Source organism: Coloeus monedula (assembly GCF_965178545.1).
Source record: "Coloeus monedula genome assembly, chromosome: 20".
Classification (NCBI taxonomy): Eukaryota; Metazoa; Chordata; class Aves; order Passeriformes; family Corvidae; genus Coloeus; species Coloeus monedula.
Genome location: NC_138800.1, coordinates 1,445,347 through 1,471,242, shown reverse-complemented (window position 1 = coordinate 1,471,242; position 25,896 = coordinate 1,445,347). Strand labels below are relative to the sequence as shown.

Below are 25,896 nucleotides of genomic sequence, written 5' to 3'. Positions count from 1 at the left end.
AATTTATTTTTGGTGGTGTCTGGAATCTGCACTCAAGCAACATCCATGGCCAATGGGCTGTGATGGCTTTTGGCCACTGGCCACCCTTGATTCCAGACACCAGACCTGAAGCCATTTCTGTTGGGTTTCTAAAGGGAGATGGAAACACCTCTCTGATGGCACAAGGTTATCTTTGCAATATATATTTATTAAATGCAAATATATATTTATTAGATGTAAAAACCTGTGAAAGTTTAACAGCCAAAATCCATGCTCAATTACGGTGTGGAAATGTGGGGATAATCTACTCAACCGGACAGTCCTGGAGAACTCATTTCCATTGCCATACTGGGATCTGAGGTTGGCCACAATTCTTTAATTTTCCAGTGGAGACCACTTGTCCCAGTTTCACCAAAGCATTCCCACCCTGGATCAGCCATGGCATGAAAGCACTGCGGTGTCTGTGGCCATGGTCTGGAGCTGTGCTGGGTGTGTTCATCTCCTCTGTATCATTACTGTTCTTTGTACATCTTCCCACCCTGCTGTCCCAGCAGAAACCACCACAGTCAGTGGGACTGCACCTCAGGTAAGAATCTTGGAGAAGCTACTGAAGGGCAAAACTTAAATGGATTCTTAAATAGATCATACGGTGATGGAATGAGGAACGAATAGGAAATACTTGCGTTAAATCATGTAGTTCTACATGGGTAATTGGTAGGAGTTCTTTCTTAATTATGGCACTTGTTTTTGTGTGGACAGTCAGATCACGATTTCCCTTCCCCTCACACACTGTGGGATTTGCTCTGGGCAGGGCCACCAGAGCCACTGCAGCCACCTGCACCCCATCACTGCTGGGGGAGAGCTCGGAGCCACCTTGGTGCCCTGGGGCCAGGAGAAGGGCAGTCCCTCGTCATCCCACGTCCCGAAGCAAGCTCGGAGCTGGGCCAGGACATAGGGGCATCTTTCCAAGCTGCTGTTGGATTTCGAGCACATAACTATAATCCCAGCTCAGGTGAGGCCGACCAGGCACACACAGCTCTTGCTCTGCTTTTGTTTTTTGGCTGGTGTAGGTAGTTCCCACCTTTTCCTTAGGAGAGTCACCTCCTCCAGGCTGAGCTCTGGCACAGGAGTTGGGGTGAATAGGGCTTGTCAACTCTGTTTCTGAGGATTTAGCTCAAATTCAAGTGGAACCCATGGGAGTTAAATTCCATTAGCACTCCTAGCCCGGTATGGGTTTGAAACCCATTTCCAGGTTTGAAATCTTGAAAACACTCCCTGGGCACGGTCTTGCAAGCCCGTAAGTCCTCTCTTAGCACCTATCCCTTTCCCAGGAAACATCTCACCGCATGGGGCTACTGTGCCAATGTGCATAACTGCCTCTCATCTTCCCAGGAAACATCATTTGGCTCCGAGTGCCGCGCTTCAGTGAATAATCATTTATATCATCATGTATCTGTGCGTTTATTTTCCGCGGTGGCCATTACTAATGGTGTGCTGCGCTTAAGGAAAACCTACAGCGAGTGGGAAATCCATTGCCCGTTGACAATAATGTTCAGTGCTGGAAGTAGTCAGGCGAGTCTCTGCACGGGGGCTCAGGCAGTCACCACAGCTCAGCGAGCAGCCCGGGTCCCCGGCAGGCCACCCTGCCTGCAGCTGGGGACATTGGTTTTTCCCACTTAAAAAAAAAAAAAAAAAATTAAATTTCCGTTAGAACCACAAAATTGCTAAATGCAATACGATGTTTTCGATCGTGTTTTCCTCCCGCGGAGCTCTAGAGAGTGATGTTCGTGGAGCGACTGATGTTCGTGTGCGGTGTGCCGCCATCCCGGGGCAGGGGGGATTGTCCGGCTCCGTGGGTCCCTCGCATCGCACTCGCACCGAGCCGGGGGCTCCGCGCAGCCCCACAGCTCCGCAGGCTGCTCCGAGCCGGCCGCTGGCGGACGGGGAGCGCGGCTCCCGCGGAGCCTCCCCCGCCCGGCCGGGCCGCCCCCGCCGCGGGGACCCCGGCGGAGCGCGGGGCGGGGCGCGGCGGAGGGCGGAGCCGGCGGGCGGCGGCGGCGGCTCCGGGAGTGCCGCGCAGTGCGGAGCGGAGCCGGCGGCGAGAGGGGACCGGCCGGCGCCTGCAGCCGGGCCGGGAGGAGCGGAGCAGAGCGGAGCGGCCGCCCCTCGGGGATTACAGGCTTGCGAGGCTGTTTCGGCGGGGCCGGAGGAGCCGGGGCCGGGCCGCTGCCTCTCCCCCATGGAATTCACCTGAGCGCGGCCGCGACGGGAGGGACGGCGCCCGGCGGGAGCCCGCTTTGGCTCGGGAGAGGACGGGCATGACTTTTTAACCATAACAAAAACAATCACCCCCCCCAAACACACCAGCAAACAGCGGAAGAGAACCCAAAAAGCCGCCCGGAGGAAGGGACGCGCAGCCGCCGGCGCTGGAGCCGCGGAGGGAGGGAGGAGGCGCCGCGGCCGCACCGCCCCGCACCGCCCCGCACCCGGAGGTGCCGCCGCTGCCCCCGGCCGCCGCCGCCGCACATGGTTTTCTTTGTCCTGCTGCCGCTCCATTAGCGCCCGCTCCGTGCCCGCCGCGCACCCCGCACGCCGCGCTCCGCTCGCTGCTCCCGGGAACCATCTTGCAGGCGCGGGGAAGGGGTCGGCGGCCCGGGAAGGATGCCCGCCCGGCCGCCCGCGCGCCCGGCCCGCGGAGTTGGTTCCCCGCGGAGGATTAGTTGGGGTTTGGCCGCGGGACGCTGAGAGCCGCGCTGGATCGGAGTTGCCGCACACGCCCGCCCCTCCCGCACCGCCATGAGCCGCGGGCCGGCCGCCCCGCCGAGCCCCCGGACAGCAGGTAACCACCGGCGGGGGTCGGCCCGGCTCCTGCGGGGCCCCGCGGCGGGGGGGAGCGGCCGCCGGGCCCGGGCAGCCCGGGACGGGCCGGGGCGGAGGGAGCGGCGGGGCCGCGCTGGCTCCGCGGGCAGGTGCGGGGCCGGTGCAAGTGCCGCGGCGGGGCCGGGCCGTGCCAGCAGTGAGTCAGGCTGCGCTGTCTGGACAGGAAATATTTTAGTCATACATCCCCTCGAACGGCAGCGCATTCCTTGGTGAGGGAAAAATACTCTTTAGGTCATTTTTTTCTATGTGGTTTGTTGGGTTTTTTTTCTTTAAGCCCAGGGATTGCTGACTTGTTTTATTTCGCGGTGAAAAGGATTAAGCTGCGCTTGGTAACAAGGGGATTTGTAAGGGAAAACGGCCAAAGTGCGAGGAAGGGAACTGTGTGTCACCAGCTCCGGCTCTGTGCAGGAGAAACCGAGGGGGCTCCTAGGGCAGAGCACCCCGGATAACCCGGTGCTGTCCCCAAATGTCACGGTGCCAGCAGACAGTGCTCATCAGCTGCTCAAGTAAGACCTGGGGAGATGGGGAGAAGAGAGTTGCACTTGGCTGGTGCAAGGGAAAGGAGAGCCGAGCCCCTCTCCGCCGCTGGAACATCCAGGTTCGGCCACATCGCACCCACCGTGCACATAAAGGCACTTTGTTGTCTGCGCGGATGCCTGTCAGTACAGAGCAGGGTTCCGCGCTGCACAGCCACTGAATTTCATCTTTCTGGGGTAGTGCTGAGTTGTTGCGGGTTTTTAAATCAATTGGGCTTTTTGTTCCTTCAGTGTTGTTGCGTGATGTGACTGCCTAGCTGTGGAAAAATAATAGTTGCATGGAAATTGATACGCTGTGTGTCTGCTGGCAGAGATTGTGTTCGCCTCTGTATCATCGGTACTTCACCCTAATTGCTATTTTGTATTTAAATTCCAATTTTTAAGTAAGAAAATAGGCGGGCCAAGTTCATCTCACTGTTCCAGCCACCATTTGGGTTATTTTTATGGTATCGCAGGCAGTGGGGTTATTTCAAGTTGCACTTCCATTCGGTTGTGTGTGGTCAGTAATGCAAAATGAGCTTCGGTCTTGGACGAGCTTTGTCTTTGTAAAAGAATTCCTTTTTTAGATGTATGTTACATGGATAATCATCTGCCAGGTTGCTCCGGAGCGATCCTCGGGCAGGCTGCGTTTTGTTCGAGATGTGCCACTTCCAGGTGTCACAGCCCTGTTTGTGAGTGGTGTGCGCGATAGCACAGGAAAAGATTGCACCTGAAAAGCCATGGCTTAAAAGCAATCTCTTGGTTTACGCTCGGCATTAGAGCAAACTTCTTAAAAGGATGTTTCCCTCTTTGTAGTGCTTGGAAAAATCAAGCGAATAGGAAGCGTGGAGCTTCCCTGTGCTGTTTTGTTTTGAAACAGTAAAATAAAGTAATAGCTGAAACTGTAAGAAGTTTGCTTGGTTTTAATATTGGGTTTTCTTTCTGAAAAGAACTGGTTCAGAGAGTTTTGACTTCAGAGGAAAGCTGCATTTGAGAAGACAATAACAGCTGAAATTCACTGGGAAAGATTATTTTTAAGCAGGCTGATTGACAAGGGTAGGAAAGTATTGAGCCTCTTGTTGGACTAATACTGGGCTGCTCTTGAAGGCACATGGCCTTCTTGATCTCTTCAATTTGTGTATTATTCACATATTTTCATTAATTTAGAGAAAGTCGTCACTGAATAATAAATCCCTCATTGGGTAATAAATCCAGTGTTTACAAGGTATTTAATTGAGACGAAATGCACCAGCTCAGCTTTCAAATGAGGCAGCAGTAATCTAGTAAAATCTGTCTAGAAGTCTGAAAAAGAATAAAGCTATTTTTAATAATTAATCATAGAAATCTTGTCTGTCACTAACTTGAGGGCAAACAAATTATTTCAGTGTATTCCTACATTGTGATGCGCAGTCTGAGCCGTGTCTACTCATTTATCAGGAGTTTCACATCCAAGTTTTTAGTGCAGTCTAGATAGTGAATGTTTGTGTTGATTGTCTAGTGATTTTTATCTGGTTTTGAATTGAGAAATTCCTTCCCTTTAACAAAAAAAAACCCACAGCCCACTTCCCAACCAGCATTTTCAATTATTTTTCCTGAATCCAGTAAGAAAACAGTTTCTAGGGAAGAATTAAAATCTTTCTCAAGTGTTGCATTTTAACCCTGTTTGCAGTGTTTTGTTACTGAGCACGTTTTCCCTGTGCTTTCCAAGAGCAGCCTGTCTCTCAGCGGGGCTGGATCCAGGCTCCAGTTCGGAATTGAACAGCTCTGGGATTTTTTTGGGTGCAGAGGTGGGAGAAGTTTGAGCTGTAGCTGGCTCTGTGTGTGTTTGTGTGTGTGTGTGCCCAAACCCAGCAGCACACAGCTGGCACAAACTGAGTGTTTGGTGCTCGTGGGCTCGGCGTGTTCATAAAATGAACGTTTGCAGTGTTCCCTTCCCCGGCTGGTTTGGTGCCGTTGGAATTTCTGCAAGGGGGGGATCAATGGTTTTGTGTGAAACTGAAATAAAGCTTTTTATATGGGTGGACAGCTGAGCTGGCACCCTGGCATAGAAACAGCAGGAATAGACAAGCTATTAACACAATATTAAGGGGAAAAACCTCTGTGGATAAAAGTGGCTTGATGGAAAATAAAAGGTTTATTAGTTTACACAGCGAGGTGTCAAGAATCAGTTAATCTGAGGAAGGCAAAGCTGATGTGGAAATACACACTGATCCTAAATACTGACACACTCTTTATTTTTCAAAGAGTTTGCAACAGCAGATTATGAAATTACTAACCTAAGTTATCAACAGTGCTTTGAAGGTGGTAAAAATCGAATGTTCATACATCAGGGATCCCAAAAATACTTTAAAAATTAATTAAGAAATCTGCAGTTCTGGAGATTCCCGAGAATGGGCTGTCGGGTTCGAAATCATGACTTCTCCATCGCAAAAATCAATGTCGGGACGTATTGGATAATGGCAGTACAAAGATCCAGTGTCTGTGCAGCTAATGTTGAAGAAAAACCCCATTTCTTTATGAAATAGAATCTTTCCAAAGAAAAATCTGCACTGCAGGGCGGCGAAGCACAGCCAAACAGCACCACCTCATGGACACGGCCCCCGGAGCCGCCGCTGCCAGCGCTCCTGGTTTTGTCTCCTGATTTGTTTCCCTAAAATATACACACCTCTGCCTGTGCATAAATACACCGCCGTGCCTTTGGAAATCTATCACTGCTAGAAAATGTAACTTCTTTTTTTTCTTTTTTTTTTTATTGGTCTTTCAGGCATCTGATGCCAGCTCTGAGAAACTGTTCAACGCTGTCACAAATAAAGGTAAGGCTGCAATTCACATCCCAAACAGATTTATTTTCTTTTTTTTCCCCCCACACGTTTCTTTTCATGGCAATTTCAATGGGAGATGGAGTGTAACTTGTCTTGCAGAAATGTCGCAATCAGCTTGTTAGTGCTTTTTATGTTTCTCTGGGTTTCAGACATGTTCTGTATGCTTGGTAATTGCTTTGCTTAATATAAAATATAGGCTTTAAATAATGCATTGCCTGCCAGGTCAGAATTAATTTAAATAACAATATTAGGGAATAGTTTATTTTACAAATGGCTTTAATTTAAGCTCATTTAAATAACTGTAAGAGTTTTCAAAATGTTTTAACTTGATTGTTACTCATCAGCTCCATGATAGACGTGGAATTATGAATAGCCAATTTGCACTGCTGACAGTAATAACCAGCCAACGTTTAGTATTCACAGGATAATAGTCATAAACCATGGCTTACTGTGCTGTGTGCTTTCTGTAGAGTTAATAAATGATAGAGAGGGCCACATTTAAATATTCAGTATCCCATTAATTTCTTCCAAACAGCAATCCAAAGACAGAGTGGCTAATGATATAACAGTACATTAAGGGAAAACTTGCCCTAAATCAGCGCCCGTGAGCTGCCGTGTGGAGCTGGGCCTGGAGCGCCGTTGTTAGAAAGGCTTTGGGGATCCTTTGGGTTTAATTCTCATTTTTGGTTTGGTTGGTGTTTTTGCAAGGAGGGTGGAGGGATCAGCTCCAGGCACGAGTTGCACAAACAAGTATAATTCAAAGCCTTGAGAACGCGTCTGGTTTTTACCCCAGTGTCCTGCTTTTCTCTGGCAGCACATGGGCACTGCCTGGAAAAGGGTGAGCTTCTGGCTGTAAACCTGGGGTTTTATCTGGTGGGGGTTGGAACACTCGAGCCAGTTTGCGTTAGAAGGGGCAGATTTGACTCGCTTGAAATTCAGGTGTGTTTTGTTGGCCGGGTGTGGATTTGCTCAGTATTTGCCCTGGGTTTGGTTTGTTACTCCAGTGAGTCATTGCAGTGTTTCTCTGTGCCTTTTAATTCCACGAAGCTGTGGTGGTTAAACTGGGGACAGAATGTGACCCCGTTACCTTTGGGATTCCCATGCTGATCTGCTGCTGCTTCTGAAGGCTTCTGCTGCATATTGAATTATACCTGGATTTAATTGCATTATGGATCCATAGTCCTGTTTTTCATGTATTAGCATCCTTTGGAAGTACAGTCTGGATTATTTCTGTGGTCTAACCAGGTTATCTCACTTGGCAAGCTGATTTATCCTTTGTGATTAATGGCATTTACGGGTTCCCCAGGCCCCTCCGGAGGCTGAGAATAGGTGGCACAGCCATTAGAAGGGAAGAGCTGCGTGTCTGGAGTGACCCCCGGCCCCCAAACTACATGTGACTGCATCTTTATTTTGCTAATTTGCTGTAAAAAGCTGTGGCATTTGAGCAGCCCTTTCTTGGGGCTGGGCCAGGGCAGGAGAAGCTGGGCGGTGAATCCGCATTCCTGGCGCAGGCCTGTAACCAGGGTGAGGGGCTCCTCTTCTCCCCGGGAGGTGACTGATGAAGAGTAGGCCCCTCTTCCTCTTCCTTTGGTTTTCTTTTTTGACTCAAACACATTTCCCACATTCTTATTGCTGTTTACTTATGGAGCTTGATTCGTGGCATCCCTTTGGATGTGAATACCCATGCTTGACAGGGAGCCTTTTCTTCCGAGGTACTTTTCTTTGGTGATTTAGTTCCCTTGAAAGGATTAGGGTTTCTTTGTGTAGCCTAAAATCAACATGGGCTTTTCGAAGCTTTGCTTGGGAAACCGTACACAAATAAGCTTTTTAGTTGATGGTAGATTATTCCTTTGCCCCTTATTTCCATCAAAATGGCATCTTTCTTTTCTCCTCCTGAGTTTCCCCTTAAAGCCATATGCTAATTCCTGTTGGTAACATGAATGACAAGGGAGGAATCAATGCAAATCCAGGTGCGGCCAAACTAGGCTGGCTGGTATTTTCTTTTTTTTTTTTTTCCACCCTCTTTTTTTTCTTTTTTTTTCCACTGGGAGAAAGAGATTAAGGGGAAGGAGAACAGAAAAAGCATAGGGGACAGTTTTGTCAAAGGGATTAGCATTCAGACTACTAAATATCAGGAAAAGAAGCTCAGAAAAGCTCCCCTGTTTGGAGATAATGTCAGTAATTGCTGGCAGGCAGGTGCTGGGCTCTCTGCCGGTGCTGGGGCGCTGTTCCTGCTCTGAGTGCCAGCCCTGGGGAGCTGCTGAGTGCCCGGGGGCCGTCAGTTTGATATATTCCAAGTTCAAGTTCCCTCTCCACAGCTCAGGCTGTTTCCTTCCAAGCCAGCTCTTCCCCACTGCGTTGTCCACGGCTGCTTTTGCCAAAAGCAATAAAAGTCACTCGTAAGAAAGGTCAGATTTGCATTGGGTAAATCATGATGGAGCCTTCCAAGCTGCCAGGCTGGGAGGGCTGGGCAGGCTGACAGGGTCCGGCCCTCTGTGTCCGTGGCCACTCCTCTTGGATGTCCCACAACCACCCGTGGCTCACACACTGCTTGGGTTTTTCTTGCCTTTTTTAAAAATTTTATTTAGTGTTATTTATAACTGAAGTAGCAGAAATTACAGAAGTAATGGATTTATGGAGCAGGTACAAATCCCAAAGCAGTTTAGATCTTGTATATACATTTTGTCCCCTTTCTGTCATTTCGTTGTGGACTTCAAGGCTTAAGATGTGCTCAGGCTCAAGGAGTGATGGATTAGTGTGGATGTGTGATGTGGAACAGTGCCTCCCTCAGAAACACTAAGAATTTAAAAAGTCTAGAGCCAAGTGAAATCCCCCCCCAACCAACCCTCTTTAGGAGAGCTGGTAAAACCCTTGAGGAGAAGTCTCTCAGCTCCCATTTGGGACTTGGCTGCCCTTGGAGCTGAATGGGAAGGTGCACCCCTGAATCTAGAAGGGTCCTGTGAGCTTTTGGGGGCAGCCAGTGGATGTTGGGGTCCCTCAGGGCTGAGACTCATGTCAGAGTCGAGCGATGGAAAGGGCTATGGGGTTCCCCTGTCACCTCCCTACTACCACCACTCCCAGAGGTCCCCAGCCCTCAGTGTGTCTGCAGCAGGGCTGGGAATTTGGGAGGGATGGAGCTTGGTCCCCAGAGCAGGAGGTTCTGTAGCTGCCACTGAATGAGTGCTCCCTGGTCGTGAATCAGAGCCCTGCACTCCACGGCTCTGGCAAGAACACCTTGTAGTGCTTAAATTATCCCAGGAGGTGGTTCCCATGGGAATCCAGGTGGCTGTGCTGGGAGGTGAGCACCCAAGGGTCTGGGCCCTTGGTAATACTTGACAAAGGAGCTGTCAGTGTCTGAATAAATGAGTTGGAGCAGAGCTGGCAGAGGAGAGCATCCCCCGCCTGCAGCTCCTGCTCTCCCTCCCTCGCTCCCTGCGGGATGGCCCTTCCAGTTTGGGATTGCTGCTTGTAGTCTGTGTGTCTTTGAAGGAACAGAACTGCCCCTCACCCTCTGAGAGTTTCACCTCAGCACCATTAATCCCAGCCAAAGTACAGGGTTTGTTCATGAATTTTTGCAACATGACTTCTCAGCGTAATTAAATTCCATTATCTCTCAATAATTTAAATACACACATCTGAAGCTGCAGAGCAGGCAGCTCCTACTACAACTGTGTGCTTCATTTATGTTAACTCCCTCCTACGTACCCTTGGAAAACAGCTTTTCCTGAAGGGAGAAATGAGTCCCAAAGTGGTGAAGTTTTCATTTGTGCCGTATATTGAAGTTTGCCTTTGATCAGAAGCACAATTGGGCTGTTAGAGCTTTTTATGTTCAAATTGTTTACAGGATGTTCATGTAAACTTTATGAATCCTTCTGCTGCGTGGCACCACCAGCTGTCAGGGAAATATTTATACTCTCAGCTGGAGGTAGATCAAGGCATCTGGGTTAGGAGGCTTCACTGGTGGCTGCAATACCAGTCAGATCAAGCCCTGGCTTTTTAGGTTGCTCTGCAGCAATATCCTGCCCTAGAAAAAACAGGCGTGTTGTTGTTTCTCCCCTTGGCTGTCTGTGGTGAAGCATTTCTTGAGGATCCTCTACAACATCTGTTGCTGTAAACAAGCAGGGAGCTAAAGCTGGCAATTCCTTCCCTGCTGATCCATTCACAGGAGATCCTTGGCTGTGGAGAGGTGCTCTCACTCTTAAGTAAACCATCCCCACGGCATCTCGAGTTGGATGTAAGTGGATCCAGTGCTACGCAGGCAGCGCATGTGCAGTGTTACCATGGTCGGTGTGCCAGGGGACTGGCTGGGGCTGCCTCCCTCCTGTCCAGGGTCTGGAGGAATCCACAGAACATCCTCACTCACTTGGGGTGTGTTCTCAGCCTCGCTTGCAGTCTGTGGGGTGGCTGCTGTGTGGATGTTGGCCCTCCCTGCTGCCTCTTCTCACTGAAATGCCTCTTCCTTCCTTGCTCTTGGAGCTCTGGAGCAATCCCAGCACTGCAGGGAACCGGCCCCAGGCCAGCAGGCCTCAGGGACTGCTGAATCATCCCAGATGTCTGCTTTTGTGGCAGTTCCGATGGCTCACCCCAACAAGTGACACCCTGGCAGTGGTGTCCCCTCGCCTTTCCAGTGGAGGCTTCCCTGGTGGCTTTAAATCACTGGTTTGCTGGTGTTTGGTGGCTTTCAAATGGCCTTTCAGTATTTTCCATGTGGATGTTCAGTGTCTCATTAGGGAGAGGTTGAGCACTGGAAAAAGCTGTGGGTTTGGAGAGCCCGGGTTTCTGGTACCCCTGAGTTAGATTAGAGGAGCTGCTGGGTCACTTCACTCTGACTTCCGAGTGAAGCAGACAAAAAGGTCGATAAATGTCTTGAGATGGTGCTTTGTTCTGCTGCACAAAAGAGCAGGGCAGCAATTCCTGTGCCAGGGAGGCTTTATCGGAGCAAGGAATTTGTTAATAGCATCCTTTATGGCTACATCTCCTAAGCACAAACCACCCCTCTCCAGTCCTATCCCTTCCATGCCCTCTCCTCTACATCCTGGTGGTTTTTTGGCTGGACCATGGCTGCCAGCTGAGCTATGGGGTGCCAGAGCTGTGGGGTCTCAGTGCTGGGAGGTGCCAGAGCTGTGGGGTCCCAGTGCTGCTCTGTAGCTGCAGGAAAAGGTCACTGGATAATGTGATGTGCCCAGAGGAGCAGGTCAAAGTTCAAAGTAGCCTCTTCCAAAACATTTCAGGTTCTTAAATCGTTAAACTTACAAAACAGGAGCCTTTCAAGGCTTCACTGGTAACTTTGAAGTCAGTAATTCAAAACAAAAACAGAAAGCAGCCAGCATGGCTGAAGGCATTGGCTTTTCTTGACCAAAACAGCAGAGGGAGAAGTTGGAAGTGTTGTTTTGGGCATCTCTGCCCCTTTGGGCTGGTATCAAGTACCCTTTGCGGTCAGTTGGTGATCACGTGCCCCCAAGAGTTCATTTAAGGCTGTGGATTTTTTTAAAGTCAAGCTATTCCAGGCTAGGGAGCAAAATGGCAATATTTACCAGCACAATTGTATCTAATATGGAGGGAATATTTGTTTTGTAGATGAGCCTCTATTTGATTTTCTCAAGAAAGACGTCAGTGTTGGGCTGTAAAATTGTGCTGACTGGCTCAAAATAATGAGGAAAAATTTTTGGGATAGGAGTGTTTTGGTGACAGAGATTCTGCCTTGCCATAGTTGTGGCTGGGGGAGTCCAGGCTGGAGGCTGCTGTGAGATCTGGTAAACGAAGCATCCTGCAGACCTCCCCTATCTGGCCTGCTGTTAGTCTCTCCCTTGTAATAAAATGTTATTTTCTCTGAAAATGTATGTTTATTTAACTAGGTCTCTTTTTGCTTCACAATCTGGATTCTATTCAGTCAGTTACCACTCCAATTAACTAACAATTATTTAACATTAACAGTAATTACAGACGCCAGTTAAGCGCCTACAGATGTCAACTGTTAGCTTTGTACCTAATCACTCAATGAAATGGAGAAAGTTCAACAAACATCAATTAGCCAAGCAATTAGTATGAGGTAGGAAAGAGCATGTTATCGTGTGTGAGCTGATTCAATTTATTTTATTTTGTCAGTAAAACACACACAGGCAGACAAGCAGCAATAAGTTGGTCAGATTAGATAAAGCTGTATTGTTTTGCTGCTTATACAAGATTTTTTTTCCCCCCTCCTGTTCTCTCCCTTGCATAGCTTCAATGTGCTTTGCCAGGCGTTTGTTATCTTATCAAATGCATTTCGTTTGCACTGGAAAAGCACAGCAGTGTCACAGTGGAGAGGCCACATTTGCATCAGGTGTGCACCAGCAGGGTGTCACCTGAGCAGAGCCACTCCTGCCAGCAGGCTCAGCCTGGGAGTGGGTTCAACCCGGGTTTAACCCAGGAGTTAAGCCAAGGACAGCACACAATGGATCTGTGGTTGTAGATAATGCTGGACAGCGTGAGTTCCTTCACTGGGTTTGTCATTTAGTGTTGGTACTGGATGGACTCTGGTTCCACAACCCCTTGCTTGGGTTGTAGGAGGACCAAAGGGGTCTCTCCAAGCCTGTGGGAGCACACAGGGCCCAGCTTTCCCAGCTGGAGGGAGGGAACAGCCAGCACAGGGCGTTCCCAGAATGTGCCACTGTCAGCCCCAGCCCTTGTGGTGCCTCCAGCAGCACCATGGAACATTGTGGGGCATTGTGTGCCCTGCGTGGTTCGAGGATAAAATAAGAAAAGGAGAAGCAGTGGGCCATAAATTAACTTCACCTTCAGACACAAGTGGTTGATTCCCAGCCACCATCCAAGTTGCACCACCAGCTTCTCTTTTCTAAGATGGTTTGAAGTCAGGAGAGCTGTGCAGAGCATGCTCAGGGTGTGGCTGTGGGGTGCTTGGGGCATGGCTGTGGGGTACACAGCTTGCCCAGGCTTCCCGAACACCAAGCTGTGTCACCAACCCTCTAGGTCACCTCCTGAGCCCTTCTGCTGTAGGATCTCCTGCCTCCTCACTTGGCACAATTACCTAGCCTGAGCAAGGGCTGTTAGACAGATACTGTTAATTTTTTTAAAAAAAGCACCCCAAAATATCCCACATCCTACAGTCTTGACACTCTGGATGTCAGTAGGAGTTTTGCAGGGATGTCTATATGAAGTGTGGGGTTTTTTTTTCCTTTGTTGTTTTTTTAATAAAGTCTTAAAAAGCTCTTAAAACCAAAGCAAAGAGGCTTTTTTTTTTTCTTCCAGTTCTCAACTGTCCCCCAGACAAGAATGCCTTTTGCCTTCAAAAAGGTTGGACAGGGTTTGGAGCAGCCAGGTCAGGTGGAAGTGTTGCTGTCCACAGCAGGGATGGAATGGGATGAGCTTTAAGGTCCCGTCCAACCCAAACCGTTCCATGATTAATCACCACCCTGACATATTTTAAATGTTTCTCCACATAAAATGATCCCACAAAGTCAGATGTTATTTTATCATGCAGACTGCCCACAAAAGCCCATGAAGTTCTGTGAATTAGTCGTTGTTTTCCAAAGTGTGGGAATAGGAGTGGAGAACCACAGGCAGATTTCACTGTTGCTTTCCAAAATCTCAATTTTTTTTTTTTTCCCTAGAAAAACACAGAGTCTGAACATGTGAAGAAACTCTTCAGTGTATGACCTGAGTGCAATAATATTTGTCTGAGTAGGCAGAAAAACTGAAATTAAGCTTCCCAGTGAGAGCTGCCACGTTCCTTCTGGTGGCAAAGAAGGCTTTGTGAGGGATGAGACTTTAATCTAGTGAATTTTTGGCTTTCTCAGAGCTCAGTGCAGATTATCCAAAGGAAAAGGCAGGGCCTGGTTATGAAGGGATGCTGTGAGTCTCAGAGAAGGGGTTGTGAGAGGGCATTTCTGGGCTCAGGGGGCAGAATAAACAGAGCCTGCTTTGTCCTGGTTTAGGCTTCAGCTCAGTGTTATGCTTCCTTGCTCCACTGACTTCAAACACTTGTTAACACCCAGCATTTACTTGAGTGCTCTGCTGGATGAGAGCCACAGGAATAAATCCTGGGACACCCTGGGCACTCTCAGCCACCCAGGATCACTGAGCTTTCCTGTTTTCCTATCCCTACTTGGTGAATGAGGAGGACTCAGGCTCATTTTGCTGTCCCTGTCCCCAGCAGGTCCCATCCTTTTTCCCCACATGGGTTTTTCCCCTGGCTTTGGGCACCAAAGTTGGGCAGTGTGAGCTGAGTGATTTCTCACCAGAAACCCAAACACAGCAAAAAAAAAAAAAAAAAAAAAAAGGATGCTTTTGCAGCTGAGTTGCTCAAGTGCAAGATGGGGTGGGAGGAGGCAGAGCCTGGGCAAGGGCAGAGGGGCTGACCCTGCCAAAGTGCTGGAGGACCAGCCCAGGATCAGGACAGGGATTCAGCTGCCATCACCACTTGTCCTGGTGTTGTCCAAGGCATCCAGTTATTCGGTGTAACGGGAGCTGTTTTCCAAGCCGGATATGACTGGCTGAGAGAGGCCTCAAGTGTGTCTGAAAGGGCCTTGCGCAGTGTTCGAGTGCTTTAAAAAAGCCAGTGTCAGTGTGTACTTAAAAAGTGGCAAACAGAGGAGCAGATAAACTGAGTGAAGTGCCCTTCAGAGCAGTTAATGGCCTTGGCTTACATGTGCTGGGAGAGCGAGGTGGGAGCTGGGAGGGGGCTCCTTCTGTGACTGTCACAGAATTGTGGAATCACAGAAGGTTTGGGTTGGAAGGGACCTTAAAGCCCATCCAGTGCCACCCCAGCCATGGGCAGGGACACCTCCCACTGTCCCAGGCTGCTCCCAGCCCCAATGTCCAGCCTGGCCTTGGCCACTGCCAGGGATCCAGGGGCAGCCCCAGCTGCTCTGAGCACCCTGTGCCAGGGCCTGCCCACCCCCAGTCAAGAATTTCCAAGCCAAAAGTGTTGTTGCCAAGAAACCTTTTTCTTTTCTTTTTTTTTTTTTTGGAGCTGAAGACCTCAACTTGCTAAAGACTCTTCAGAGTTGGGCCAGGAGAGAGTTGAAAAGTCCAGCAGCCCAAGATTCAAACTCTGTCAGAGCTGGAGTCTGTGTTAATGCAGCAGGATTTCCGCTGGCACTTGAAATCCTGGCTCAAGGCACACTCACAGCTTGCCCTGACCTCTCCAGAGCCACCTGATTTATTCCAATCTCCTGTTCACAGTCAGAGGAGCTCCCCAAACCTCCTGTTCCCCCTCACCTGTAGTGATTCAAAAGTCCTGCACAGCATGGGCCAAACCACCTTCTCCCCCAGCCTCTGTGGGAACCTTTCTGTGGGTCACTTTGTACTCTGAGGGTCCTTCACAAACATTGTGGGGTCTGGAGGCTTGGGGGATGGGGAGAATGGGAACCACCTGGGCCAGCTCAAGCTTTGGTGAGGGAGATGGGGAAGAACCTGGGGAGAGGGAGGAGGTGAAAGTGCTGCTGAGCTCCCACAGCCATTTGCTGTAGTTTCCAACTATTTCAGGTTAGTGGGCACTTTTGGAAGTTGGAGGCAAAGGAATTTGAGTGGTTTGTAATAGAAAACAGCTGCTGCAGAGCAGGCTGGGTTCTAAGGAAAAACGACTCCATGGAAATGGGTCTGCCCAGTAATCAAGCCACAAATAAATACTTAGTTCATTTGCTAGGCTGTTGGTCCCAGGAGCACTGAAACTTCATTTGTTAAGAGAAGCAGCATTTAGAAATCAAAAGCAGATGAGCAAGGCCCTGGTTTTGCTGCTGCTGGCTGGGTTCTTTGCCGGGGGTTGTATGCCTGGGGCCTGTGCAGCTTTCAGCGGGTGTGGGAGCTGCCTGGGGACCTCAGCACCAGTTTGTTCTGTCCTTTGATAACAACTGTTGGGTTTTTTTCTTTTCTCCTTGCCCGTGTTGCTGAGATAAATGATTATTAAGATCTGACTTTGGCAGTTTTTCAGTGCCAGGCAGGACCTGCTGCCCCTGGGGAGCGGGGGGAAGCTGTGCCAGGAGCACAGTGCTGGCTGTGGATCTCAGCCTCAGGGGTGGGTCAGCTTTGGAACTTCAAAACCAGCTCTCCTGGCACCCTGGGGCAGCATAACGAGACTGTTGTCATTAAGGGAATTGCTCTCCCAAGCTGGATGATCCTCCAGTGTTTTGCTTAGGGAGGCAAGGAGACGCTTCAGGCTGTGAGGGATGGAAAGTCTGATGCTGAGTTTCTGACGCTTCCCGAGAGAGAACTGCTGGAATCTTTCCTCTTCCATCTTACTGCATCTGAGAGATGTTCTTTAGGTACTGTTCTTCAGGTTCTCCTGATGATCTTCCTGAGGTCTGAACAGGTCCCATGTAGTTTTCATAAGGAAGAAATGAGGTGAACTCCTGAGCTCTTACCTCACCTCTTTGTCAGGAAAGGCAGAGGAATGATCTTGGTCTTCGTTCTGGTCTTCATTCATTGCCAGAAGTTCAGCCTTACGTTTCTAACTCCCAGTCAAGTGGGTGTTGATGGGAAGGTGAGGGTTGTTGTTGTATGAATACACAGCCTCCAGAGGCTTTGGGATCTGGGAAAGATTTACCATGTGGGTGGAAAGATGGAAAGCAGTCAGGGTTTTGGAAGGAGCAGCATGGAAGGGCTGTGCCAGGTTCTCTGAACACATTCAGGGACGAGGGCGTGCTCAGGAGCAATCCTAGCACACCAGGTTCAGCCTCTTTCACCATGCCAAGAGAAATCCCATGGCTGCATCAGACGCATTTAAAGCAGACCACTCCAGCCAAATCATTTTGAAGACGTGGCTCTCGAGCAGCCAGCTCATTACACCCCAGTTCATACCTGAACAGTCGTGTCTGGCTGCAGACAGGGTGAGCAACCCTCGGAATACACCAGCAATTGCCTGTCGGAGGGATGAGTTCACACTGGCACTGGGGATGTCCCTGGGTCTGTGGTGCTGCTCCCTGTGCAGCAGGAGAGGTGTCCTGTCATCTACAGCCAGCCCTCAGCCACAGACATGAGCAGACAGGTCCCTGTGACCTGCTCAGTCCAGGCTCCAAGAGAAATCATAACCTTTGGGTGCAGAACCTCATCCTTGACCACTTAAAGGGTAAAGCAACAGGGACTGGCTGGATGGATTGAATTAGAAAACTCTTGTTTCTGTGTTGCAAAGGTCGGTTTTCTTGTCTAACAGCTTTTTTTCCATGCTGTGGTCAGTGTTCCTTCCTAAAACTTGGCTGTTGTACCTGCTCTTGTATTTTGCCAGTGGTTTCTCTGGATATGTTACACCCAAATTAGTGACCTGTGAATTTGCACTTGGAGGGTACTTAGCTTACAGAGTGTTTTCCTGTAGGTGTATCTGCATAAATATTTTACAAAAATAAATATCTTCTTAAAGTGACCCTGTGGAAGTGTCCAAGGCCAGGCTGGATGGGGCTTGGAGTACCCTGGGACAGTGGAAGGTCTCCCAGGGAAGGGGGGTTGGAATGAGATGAGCTTTGAGATTGTTTCCAACCCAAACCATTCCATGATTCTGTGATTCTTTAAAAGACCATGGCCCAATGCTGCCAGGTGCTCAGGTGCTGTATGCACTTCCTGTGATGCAGACAGGATGTGATGTCGAGTTTGAATAGATAAAGCCCAGTTTGATCAGTCAGCCAGGTCAGAAGCACTCCCCACAGCGTGACCAGCACGATGGTCTGAGGGTGTCCTCTGCAGGGCCCGGGGCTGTGCAGGGTCAGGTGTGTTTGGGGGCACTGTGGGTGTGACACGGTTCCCTGACCAGTCCCATGGACACCCACAGAGCAGGAGAGAGGACTTGTGCCCTACCCTCGTGCTCCTCAGGTCACTCCATGCCTTTGGCATCCTGTGAGCTGCCTCGTGGGGTGATAGGTCTCGACTGAGCTGTTTTTCCATCGGCTTCTGTGCCTGCTCTCTGTATCTGATGATGCTGACTCTCACTCTGAAGTTACCACTCCACACACCACCTTTGGCCCTGTTTGCACAGCCCCTCGCTCTGCACACCAGGCCCACAGCCAGGACTTGTGGGAATCACTGTAATACAATTAAATGGTGATAACAATCATCTGGCAAGCTGCTGCACTTGTCTGGAAAGGGCTGGGCAATGTGTGCATGTGGGACAAGTCTGTGCATCTTTTGAATTAATAAAAAAATTAAGCTTGTTGACAATCCAGCCTGCAGTAAATTAACACCTTGCTTAAATAGTTAGCTGACAACTTGAGGGAGGGGGGTGGGGTTTCAATATTTAAGCTGGTGTTCTCTGTCTTCACATGCCCTGTCCAGCATCTCCTCTTGCTCAAATAACCTAATTGCTCTCCAGCCTTTCAACAGTACATCAGCTCTGTGCCTTGCTGCCAAGGTGGTTGTTCACCTCAAGGCCTCGTTATGTTTTGCCACTGTATCAAGGGCCAAAAATAACTTGACAGTATCTGCTCAATATGCAGGTCTGTCAGGGACAAACAAATAACGGGGTGAAGCAAACCCTAAGCACAGCGAGCTGCCACAGCCTGCTGTGTGCACAGCCCCTGGTGACACCAGCCACCACGCTTCAGAGAGTGCTGGGACACAGGGGACAGCTTGGGAATGGTGTGTGCATGATCTCCTCAGCAGCCCAGGACAAGTCATTGCCATTTTCCTGCAGGTAAAGGGCTGGCAACTTGGAACGAAGGCTTAACAAAGGCATTTGAAGAAATAATAATTAAAAAACAATGGCACTCACACACTGTCACTGAGGGGGTCTGTGGGTGTGCCAGGAAGCGATGTCTTCACCTTTTAATCTGATATTACAGTTAATTTAAAGTTGACTGCTGTGCATACTTAAAAATTAGATTAGCCAATAACTTGTCTCTGATGATGGTTTTGATTGCTCTGGCAGTTTACACAAAAGCAGTGAAACCTCTTTTCTTTGGACGTGTTAATGTGTCCTGAGAAGGCAGCGATGGCTGCGCCAGGGTCCCCAAAAGTGCGGTGTCCCCAGCAGGACGGTGCCTTTGGGGTGCTCAGTGTCCTGCAGCCCTTTGGGTCAGCTGGGCTGTGCCAGCACCTGGCACGGGGACACAGTCCCACAATCTCAGGGAGTGTTGGGTGCTGCCATTTGGCAGCACAGCCCTGGCACTGCTCTGCTCTCCTCCTGGAGAATCCCAAATCCCCCAGGGTTCCTGCCCTTCCCCACAGCAGCACAGCCCCAGTTCTGCTTGTCCTTCTGGCACACCCCAAATCCCCCAGGGCTTCTGCCCTTGCCCATGGCAGCACAGCCCCAGCATTGCTCTGCTTGTCCTTCTGGCACACCCCAAATCCCCCAGGGCTCTGGCAGCATGGGACTCCAGGGTGTCCATGGAGCTGCAGGAAAACACCCTGAAGCCTTGGAGTGCGCAGCTGTGTCTGATAGGACAAGGGGAATGGCTTTAAGCTGAAGGAGGACAGGCTTAGATGGGATATTGGGAAGTTCTCCCCTGTGAGGGTGGGCAGGCCCTGGCACAGGGTGCCCAGAGCAGCTGGGGCTGCCCCTGGATCCCTGGCAGTGGCCAAGGCCAGGCTGGACATTGGGGCTGGGAGCAGCTTGGGACAGTGGGAGGTGTCCCTGCCCATGGCTGGGGTGGCACTGGATGGGCTTTAAGGTTCCTTCCAACCCAACCCACTCTGGGATTGTATGAGCAGCTGATACTCCTAATCCTATGTGATTTAATGAATGTGATAAAATAGAGTGGATGCAGTGTGTGAGAGGCTCTGTAACCTGACATATCCTGGAATTACTCCTTTTTTCACAGTTACCTTTTTTATGCCTGTGGGTGAGTAGCAGGTCGGGATTTTCAGCCAGGTCAGTCCCAGTGTGTGCCCAGGTGGTACCAGCAGCCAGCGAGGGGAACGAGGATGTTGCTGTTTCTGCCTGTGTTTGTTTGCTGTGCTCAGGCAGGCAGTGTTGGTAAGCAGAGCATGGGGAAGGAGGGAGAAGCAGAACTGTGATGTTACTGGAAATGATTCAGAAAGATGCTACGGGGGGGACGTTACTTGTTCTGGCAAAGAATCTGTAGCATTTTTCTGCAATGTTTTATGATTCTTCTGCTGCTAGCAGTCAGAACGAGGAGTGGCCAAGAAAAACAGGGCAGCTGTGGAAACTTCAAAGCTCAGGGATCAGCCTGGTTTGTGGGTAAAAGTCTGCTTTCAGAACTGATGTGTTCATGTTGCTTATTTTAGTAAACATATTATGGATAAAGTAATTTCCAAATGCAAACAGGAGGCAGGGAATAGGATTCTGTCTTGGAGCTGATTCTTCAGGAAATGATAAACAGACTTTAGCAGTCTCCGTTTGAATATTTAGGTTTTATTTGCTTTCCTCTGGCTAACCATGGGACTTAAACACTGCTTAAAACCCAGAGTTTATCACTGGGCTTTCATTTTCACTCTGCAACTTAAACTTTGCCCTTTGTAGATGGAGTCAATCCATTCTGTTGGGCTCTGGTTTGGATATGGAAAAAGCACGCAGAGAACTTGCTCTGACAGGCAGAAGGTAAATGATTTCCCTACGTCTCAGGCAGGTTAGACTTTTTTTCTTTTAAAAAAAGAAAGAAATTGCTTATACTCTATTTACCTTTTCCCCTGAGGAGTAAACGGGAGGTGGAGGCAGCACATACTTTTTGACGTGCTGTGTTTCAGTTTTCTCTTCTTGCAACAACAACACATCAGCCAGCAGCGAATTTCCTGAGGGTGGTTTGGTGATGGACGTGCTGAGCCTTGCCTTGTCAACAGGCACATTCCTGGGATTTCATGCACCAGCAGCCGTGGTGTGAAATGGGAGCCTCACGGAGCAATAATTCACCTTGTATTGCGCAGATTAGGAACAAACAGCGGCAGGATTGGAGCTGCTGGGGTTTAACTACAGCACTGGAAAGGTTGGAATGAGTCCAGAGGAGGCCATGAAGATGCTCCAAGGGCTGGAGCTGCTCTGCTGTGAGGAAAGGCTGAGAGAGTTGGGGTTGTTGGTGATGAGAAGACTCTGGAATGACCTGATTGTGGCCTTGCAGTGCCTAAAGGGGCTCCAGGAGAGCTGGGCAGGGACTTGGGACAAGGGCTGGAGGGACAGGACACAGGGAATGGCTTCCCAGTGCCAGAGGGCAGGGCTGAATGGGATTTGGGGAAGGAATTGTTCCCTGGAAGGGTGGGCAGGCCCTGGCACAGGGTGCCCAGAGCAGCTGGGGCTGCCCCTTTATCCCTGGCAGTGCCCAAGGCCAGGCTGGACATTGGGGCTGGGAGCAGCCTGGGACAGTGGGAGGTGTCCCTGCCCATGGCAGGGGTGGCACTGGATGGGCTTTGAGGTCCTTTTCCAACCCAGACCACTCCATGACTCCATGGTAAACTTTCAAATCCCATTTTCTCAAGTATAAAAATAATTGCCGATTCAGGCATCCCTTGGAGAGCTGCAATTAGTTGTGAGAACAAAAGGCTTTGCAGCTACACGCCATTACAATCATGTTCTTTAAAAGGTAAACCAGAATTACACAGCCTCCTTTTCTCCCTGAGCATCTGCAGGAAGGCAGTCTCAGGTACATATATCTGTGTATGTTTTTAATAATGCTCCCTCATTTGACATGGTGTCTTGCCAAAAATGAAATCATTAATGAACTCCACAGGGGATTTATGCAGATCCAAAGCTGCTCATTACATCTATTTTTAAGTCTGTTGCTGCACTGAGGGCAAGGGGAATTTGTTGGAACCTGTAGCGTTAAAACTTGTAATTTTGTTTGCTAGCACTTGCAGAAGATTACAGAGGTGATCCCAGGCCCTTTGAAGCCACGGGGAGCAGGGGGATCATTAGCACAGGGATTGTCCGTTTTTCTAACGCCGTGCTCCCAGGGAAAAGCTCCCTGTGCCCGTCTCCTCCCACCTGGGGAATGCCCAGGGCAGGGATGGTGTGGGGGGAGTTCTTTGCAAACTGTGGCTTTTCCAGAGGATGGCAGTGTGGCCTCTGGTGTCTGTGAAGTCTGAATGTCCATAAGGGCTGAGTGTCCATAAAGTCTCAAAGTCCCTGGAATCCACAGAGTCTGTCACTGTGTCATTTTAAAAGAAATAAATCTGAAATCTTATTCTTGGAGCCAGGGCTCTGGATGACTCCTGCTGTGCATTTTGAGAAATGTCCACCTCAGACTGAGTATTCCCCAGAAAAGGTGTTCTCGGAGGCCTCTGCTGTTAGGATTTTGTCTGGGAGCCTCTCTGCTCTGGGATTGTGGATACACAAACTTCTGCAAGCAGCTGGAACAAAGGTGCATCAGGGCCAAATGCAAGGGCAGCTTTGTGTAGGAAAGAGCCTCCTGTGGCAGCAGGGTACAGACATGGAAAAATAACATTACAGGTGTCTGCAGCAGCCAAGGGGAGTGTGAGGTTGCTGCTGGTGTTGGGTTCTCTGCAGATATTTAATGGGGTTTGCTGTGACATGCTCCTGACTGTAGAGTGGTTCTGGAGCTGACAGACTGTGCTCAAGGCAAATTCTTTTCATTAAAGAAGGATTTCATTAATTAGAGCCGACTGTCGGCTGACAGGTTAATTGATAAGGGAAGTGGGCCCCAGAACCTGGAGGTGAGATTATACTGTGACTTTAAGTCTTTACAGTCCCTGATAAAACTTAGGCTTCCACTGGAATGTCAGAGAAATCTCACTGGCTCTTTTACAGGGCACAGTGCCTGAAAAAGATTTGCAAGAAGAGCTGCAGTTTCCTAAAATTCAGTTTTCAAGTAAAGATCTGATCTGGCAAATTTATTCTAGGCTAAGGCTCATTGAACTGTTTCAGTGGCAGCTTTGCACATTGCTGTGCTCACGTGGAATTGGTTGGGGCTGATGGGGAGTTCACGTGAAACTTCCTTAATTGGCTAAAATAAAACTTACTGCATCTTCTTTTTAACTGCTGAAATAAGTAATCACTTGCTCCAGTAAATAAGAGTTCTGGAACCACTCTTTTCTAATAACTTTCTTTTTAAAATGGAAATGAGCTTGGGAGTGGGTTTAGTGATTGATAGGAAGGTAACTGAGAGTAGAGTGAGATTGAAAATTGGGAAGGAATTGTTCCCTGGCAGGGTGGGCAGGCCCTGGCACAGGGTGCCCAGAGCAGCTGGGGCTGCCCCTGGATCCCTGGCAGTGCCCAAGGCCAGGCTGGACATTGGGGCTGGGAGCAGCCTGGGACAGTGGGAGGTGTCCCTGCCCATGGCAGGGGTGGCACTGGATGGGCTTTGAGGTCCCTTCCAACCCAAACCATCCTGGGATGCTGTGAAATGGTGACACAGGGCTGAGTCTGCCCTGGGACCTGCTGACAGATCTGGGCTCAGTGAAATTCATTTCCAAATATATCTGGTGAGCACAAATCGGAAAAGGGAAGACTTCTGGTAGTTGTTCTTTGAGCCATGTGGAAACCATATTTTATAGGGTAGAAAGATAATAGTGAAAAGACAAGGAATTATAGCAGGGCCAGGAAAATTCCAGCTGGAAAACTGTCTTGACCTCCACCAGAGTCCACTAAAGCTCTACAAGGAGGCTGTGATGGGTGAAAGCACTCATCCATATCGAATCCTTTCTGTTTTGTCCAGGTTATTCCTTAGATCTGGACATTAGCCCTTTAATTTGTGGTGTCCAGAGAACACGTAGGCACAGGAGAGGCTGGATGATGGTGTGAACATCAGGGGTGTGTTTGGCAAGAGAGGTCAGAGCAGGGTCAGCTCGTGGGCAGGAGTGAGGGGAAGGTCTGGGCAGGAAAGTCCCTGTCACCTGTGCTGCTGCAAAAACCTGGGCGTAATTTAAATGTTGGTTTTGGCTGTGTTTCTGAGGAAAATCACTGGGATAAGAAAGGTGCTTCCTGGTAAGCTGAGAGCAGCACATCACTCATCGGATTCAAAGGAAGAAATTTCAGCTGTTACAAATGAGGTGATTTACACTGAGTAATAATAACTGTACCTGTTCAGTGGGGGTGAGTGCTAAGGATCTGCCATAATGGTTGTTTTCGTTGGCACACGAATACCTGGCTGCAAGAGCTGAGATGTTCCTGTTACAGCCCTTTCCTCTTGGGTAGAATTAGATGCATGGATTGCATATATCAGTATAATCAACCCTGCTAAGATGTCAAAACATTGAGTGTCAATCCTATCATAAAATCTAAACCCATCTTGTTTTCCTTTCCCTTTTTTTCCCCCTTGTGCTCCATCTAAAATAAATAACTGAGAAATAACTGAATGAATAGAGCCTATTTCTCCAAAGAAAGGAAAATAATTGCCTCCAGACTTCTAACTTACCTGCCAAATTGCATCCTGATGTGAATTGCAATGGACAAATTATAATCTTTGGAGACAAGGAAGGAGATGATGGACTCTGGAAGTGACCTTTCCCTGGTAGGCACAGTCTAAATGAAACTAAGCTTGGCAAGTGATTTGCACTCAGATGAGGGAAGAGCCGGTGCCCAGGTCACCCTCCAGAGGCATTAACTGGAGAGTGTGAGGAGAGGAGCTCCCAGGGCTGGGCTGAGGCAGAAGCAGCTCCAGGGCTGTCAGGGTTACACACTCCACTGTGTGAGCTCGGTGTTCCACCACTGCAGGAAAAAACCCAAACCCAGCAACCAGAACGAAACAAGGACAATGAAAAGCGCAGGGGAGCAGGGAAACCCAGCCAGGGAGTCTCCTGTTTGTGGGATTTGTCTTGCAAAGGCTTTGTACAAGCGATGGAGCAGGCAGGGACCATCAGTGAGGTTTGGGCATTTGTCCCCAAGACGTTTGGTATTTGGTGGAGGAGTAGATGAAGTTCAGTATGTGGTAGAGGGGTGGAACGAGATGATCTTTAGGGGCCCTTCCAGCCCAAACCATTCTAGGATTCCATGATCCCATGGGTCTGTGTCCGCTGGGTTCAGCCGTGCTCACACTGCTGACCCTGGTCACTGCTGGAGGCTCCGTGGTTCTTCCTGAGTGCAGTGATGCCTTTCGTTGTCCCAGCCAGTCCAGGGCAGTGTCTGGGTTTAAACCCAGCACCTTGTGTAAATGTGGAGCAGTTCAGGACCTGCTCATGTCCTGTCACACAGGTACTGGATGGCTGCCTGTGTTCAGGAATGGCCATGAGAATGCAGAGGGTTCTTGGGCAAAGATAGAGGGATTTCCATGATGTGCTTAAGATGGGCTGCAGCTTTTATCCCATTTTCAGTGTTGGAGTGGCTTCTGTGAGCCTGCTGAGGGTTTAACTTGCAGGAGGTCCTTGCAAAGGCGTGAGGACAGTAATGCTGAATGGTTCTGGGTGTAAAGGTGTATTCTGAACTCCAGAAAATACCAGGGAAGAAACAAAATTTCATTTTCAGATGGGAGAGTGTTTCGTAAGAATTGTTTCCACACACCCCACGCAAATCCCCGCTTTGTCTGCACACAGGGAACCTGAACTTGTCTAAAATTTTGCTGTCAAATCTAAGAACAAATTCAGTTAGAAACTCCAGTACACACTAGCATCAGCTGTGTAAAAAAAGCCCAGCAACTGGAAATGTAATTCCCCTCTAGAAGGATTCTGCTGTGAATTCAACATGAGCAGTGGTCACAGGAACTTCAATGAACTTAATGACTTCAGTGAACACAGGAACTTCAGCACCTGCAGTGCCTGCTGTGGTTGAGTCCTTCAAGACATATAAAAACTAAAATGAAAGATTGTCTTCCTTTATTTGAACCATCCAGATGGTTACTTCACCTATTTAGATGCATCTGGATATCCACATGGTT

General features: G+C 49.3%; 1 protein-coding gene across 2 annotated transcripts in view; it reads left to right on the top strand.

Moving 5' to 3' along the window:
* The window catches only part of AUTS2 (activator of transcription and developmental regulator AUTS2), a gene marked incomplete at both ends in the record, with an annotated part of 761,383 nt that overhangs the window by 688,742 nt on the left and 46,745 nt on the right, over nucleotides 1-25,896 (top strand). For both annotated transcript variants that reach the window (XM_082294494.1, XM_082294493.1), the window contains one exon: nucleotides 6,139-6,187. In XM_082294494.1, coding sequence (XP_082150620.1) covers nucleotides 6,139-6,187 — 49 coding nt within the window. The remainder of the gene's footprint in view (nucleotides 1-6,138; nucleotides 6,188-25,896) is intronic.